Source organism: Alligator sinensis, unplaced genomic scaffold (assembly GCF_000455745.1).
Source record: "Alligator sinensis unplaced genomic scaffold, ASM45574v1 scaffold128_1, whole genome shotgun sequence".
In the NCBI taxonomy this organism is placed as follows: domain Eukaryota; kingdom Metazoa; phylum Chordata; order Crocodylia; family Alligatoridae; genus Alligator; species Alligator sinensis.
In genome coordinates, this window is record NW_005842968.1 from 369,081 (window position 1) to 372,272 (window position 3,192).

At 63.1% G+C, this 3,192-nt stretch overlaps 2 protein-coding genes across 2 annotated transcripts in view; one reads left to right on the plus strand and one right to left on the minus strand.

Moving 5' to 3' along the window:
* Positions 1-787, plus strand: part of CARMIL3 (capping protein regulator and myosin 1 linker 3) — a 33,065-nt gene extending 32,278 nt beyond the window's left edge. Inside the window, exons 50-52 of the mRNA XM_025192810.1 lie at positions 5-78; positions 286-420; positions 528-787. Coding sequence (XP_025048595.1) covers positions 5-78; positions 286-399 — 188 coding nt within the window. The 3' untranslated portion in view covers positions 400-420; positions 528-787. The remainder of the gene's footprint in view (positions 1-4; positions 79-285; positions 421-527) is intronic.
* A 1,349-nt stretch (positions 788-2,136) lies between these two features.
* The window catches only part of NRL (neural retina leucine zipper), a 5,344-nt gene continuing 4,288 nt past the window's right edge, over positions 2,137-3,192 (minus strand). The window contains exon 3 of the mRNA XM_014526180.2: positions 2,137-2,142. Coding sequence (XP_014381666.2) covers positions 2,137-2,142 — 6 coding nt within the window. The remainder of the gene's footprint in view (positions 2,143-3,192) is intronic.

The following is a 3,192-nucleotide window of genomic DNA, read 5'->3' on the forward strand; positions in this document are numbered from 1 at the left end:
CGCGGAACCCTGGAGTCCGGGCAGGGCCGCGCCGCTCGCGACATCGTCCAGTTCGTGCCCTTCCGCGATTTTAAGAAGGTTTGGCTCCCCCTCCCCCCTGTGCCCTGGGGCCTGCCCCCCACTCCAGAACCCCGCCCCCCTGCCTTGGGCTCAACACCCAACTCAGAGCCCCACCCTCCTGTCTTCGAGCCCTGCCCCCTGTCTGGTGGGCTTCTGCTCTGGTTTCAAGGCCCTGCCCCCTTCCCTGTGGCCCCGCCCTCAGCCCAGGTTCTCCTTTCCCCGCAGATGCCCCCGTCGGCCCTGGCCCGCTGTGTCCTGGCCGCCATCCCACGTCAGGTGGTGGAGTACTATGGCAGCCGTGGCATTGCCCCTGGGCCCCGCCGGCCCCGCCCCCAGTGAAGTGGCTCCACCCCCATCCTGGTAAGTGCAGAAGAGGGGGGATCCTGGGTGAGAGTGAGCAAGGTGGGGCATCAGGCTCTACCGCTGTGCTCATGCTCCGCCCCCTTCTTCCCTTCATCCCCAACCAGGTGCCGCCGCCACCGACCTGCTGAGATCCACACGCCCCACCCCTGCCTGGGGGGAGGGGCCCCCACCCCAGGGACCCCCCGACGCAGGCGAAGGGGGGCAGTGCCCAGCCCCCGACTGCTCCCACAGGGGGGCGACCCCCTGGGAATCCCTCCACAGCACACCCGCACACCCCTCCCTGACCTTTGACCCTGACTCCAGCCTCCCTCCCCTGCACTTATATCTGTCCCCAAAGGGGATCTCTCCTGAATCCTGGCTCCTGTCCCCCAGCTCTCTAATAAAGCAGTCCCCACAGTTACAGCTTGGCCCTGCTGTGATGTCTCCTTCATGTGCCCTGGGGGCAGCTGGGAGCAGGGCCAGGGATGGGGGAATGGTAGGGAGTAGAAGGAAGGATAGTTGGGCCTGTGGGGAAGAAGGGAGAGAGGGATGCGTGGAGGGGGTTGTGGGGTGTAAGGATGGATGCAGGCTATGGCGTTAGAGGGATGAGCACTTTGAGCATGGAAGGATGGATGGAGACAAACGGGAAGGAGGGATGTGGCCCTGGGGATGGAGGACTGAAGGAATGGATGGAAGGGCACAGGTTGGCAGGCAGATGGAAATATGTGAGGCTGTGGGGATGGAGGGATGGAGGCAGGATGGAGGGAGGGATGTGTCTGGCCAGGGGCCATGGGTACGGATGGCTGGAGGGAGAAGCTATGGGGCTGGAGGGAGGGGAATGGGACTATTGGGTGGTGGGTGAAGGTGTGGATGGAGGAAGGGATGTGGCTGGGGGTAGGCTGAGGCTGGAGGGTGGTGGGGATGGATGGAGGGGTGGGGGGCTGGGGTGCAAGCTGGCAGGTGGGCAGACTTGGTGGCAGCTGTGGGGTGCTGGGAAGTAGGTTGACGGGTGGTATTGAGCAGGGGAGCTGGTTGGGGATGGGGCCGTACCCAGAGGAGAGATGGTGGGAGCCAGGGATGGAGCTGGGGATGGCTGGAGGCAGGTGGGGGATGGATGTGGGGTTGGAGGGAGCAGACCAGGAGGGTGGGACAGGTGGAGGGGCCTAGAGGACTGGGGGATACAGGGGGGGCTGGAGAGAGCTCAGGCCCAACTAGGAGAGCAGTGGCGGTCTCCTCACCCTCACCGCAGGCTTTGGTCTCCTCCAGGTCCAGGGCCTGCACGTGGGGCCAGGGGCAGCCACGGCCAGGAACGCAGAGCTGCGGAGCCAGCAGCCCTGTCCCTCCCCCCTTCCCAGTGCCAGCTGGCTCGGGCCCCCAGCCCCCTCCCCCGGCCTATTAATTACGCTGACTCGTTCCCTCCAGGGACCTGATGAGAACACAGGAGCCAGGCGCAGCTGGTGCCTGCGGCAGCCTTGGCCAGGCACTGTGCCAGCCCGGCACTCAGGCCCACTGCGGCAGGGCACGCCGCCCATCCATGGGGAGAGGACATGGGGGTGGCTGCTGGGTCGGGGTGGGGGGCACCAGGGGAGCAGGGGTTGCAGGTCGGGAGTGAGGGGCACCCGGGTTGTGGGGCTGTGCCTTCACTGCACCCCCCTGGGTTGCTGGGTCTCGACAGTGCCCCCTCCCAGCACTGGAGCCAGCACGTGCCGGGGGCAGGTCGGGTCACAGCTGGCCTCAGCACTGCCCGGACAGAGAGAGCAGAACCAAGTTGAGGGGCAGGGACCCAAGTGTCTGGGCCCCCAACTCCCACCTGGAGGGGATGAGACCCAGGCATCCAGGCCCTACCCCTGCCCTGCCTGTTACACCTTAGTGGCCGACTTTGGTACCGTTGCAACACCCATGCCAGGGGCAGGACTTGTGCCCCTTGGGGTGTGTGCTGCCAGGCCCCGCCCCTCCCCTCCCCACCCCTCCCCTGGTCCCACCCCCAAGCCCCCACAGAAGCACATCACTTCCAGTTTTGTTTTATTTTACAAAGTAGATTGGTATAGCCCACCTTGGCCCTGCCCCATCCTTGCCTAGGGGCGGGGCCTGCCCTGCCCCATGGGCAACTTTTCAAGGGCCAGGAGCCCACTTGGAGGGGAGAGAGATGGAGCCGGTTCAGTGGGGCAGGGGGAGGAGGAGACACACACACACACACACACCCCTTGAGACCCCTACAATCAACAGGATATACAACACACATAAATATATCCTACATCCAGGTGGATACACACACACCCTGGTTGTCATCACTCATTAGATAAATGGAGAAAGACACACACACATGTACACATACCCTATAACTGGACACACACTCAAACACCCCCCCCAATCCTTCACACTTGTCATTATATTCCTCCACGACACATGCACATAGATGTACACACACACACACACACACACACACACACACACGCCAGTCACTGCACCCTACCAGTACCTGCCCCACACCGTCACAACTCAACACCCCCAACACAAACATGCCATAGCACAGACCCTGAAGCACTCACAGCTACACATGCAACTCTGTGCGTGTGCACACCCACACCCCTGATCCTTCACACTTCTCATTGCATTACTCGAAGACACACACATATAGCTGTACCCTACAACGGGACACATGTGCGTGCACACACACACACACACACACACACACACACACACACACTCATGACTCCCCTTGGGCGAAGAGGGGGTATGGAGGCCCGTGGCTGTCTCCCCCTGGTGGCCACGGAGGGCACGTGCCCTGTT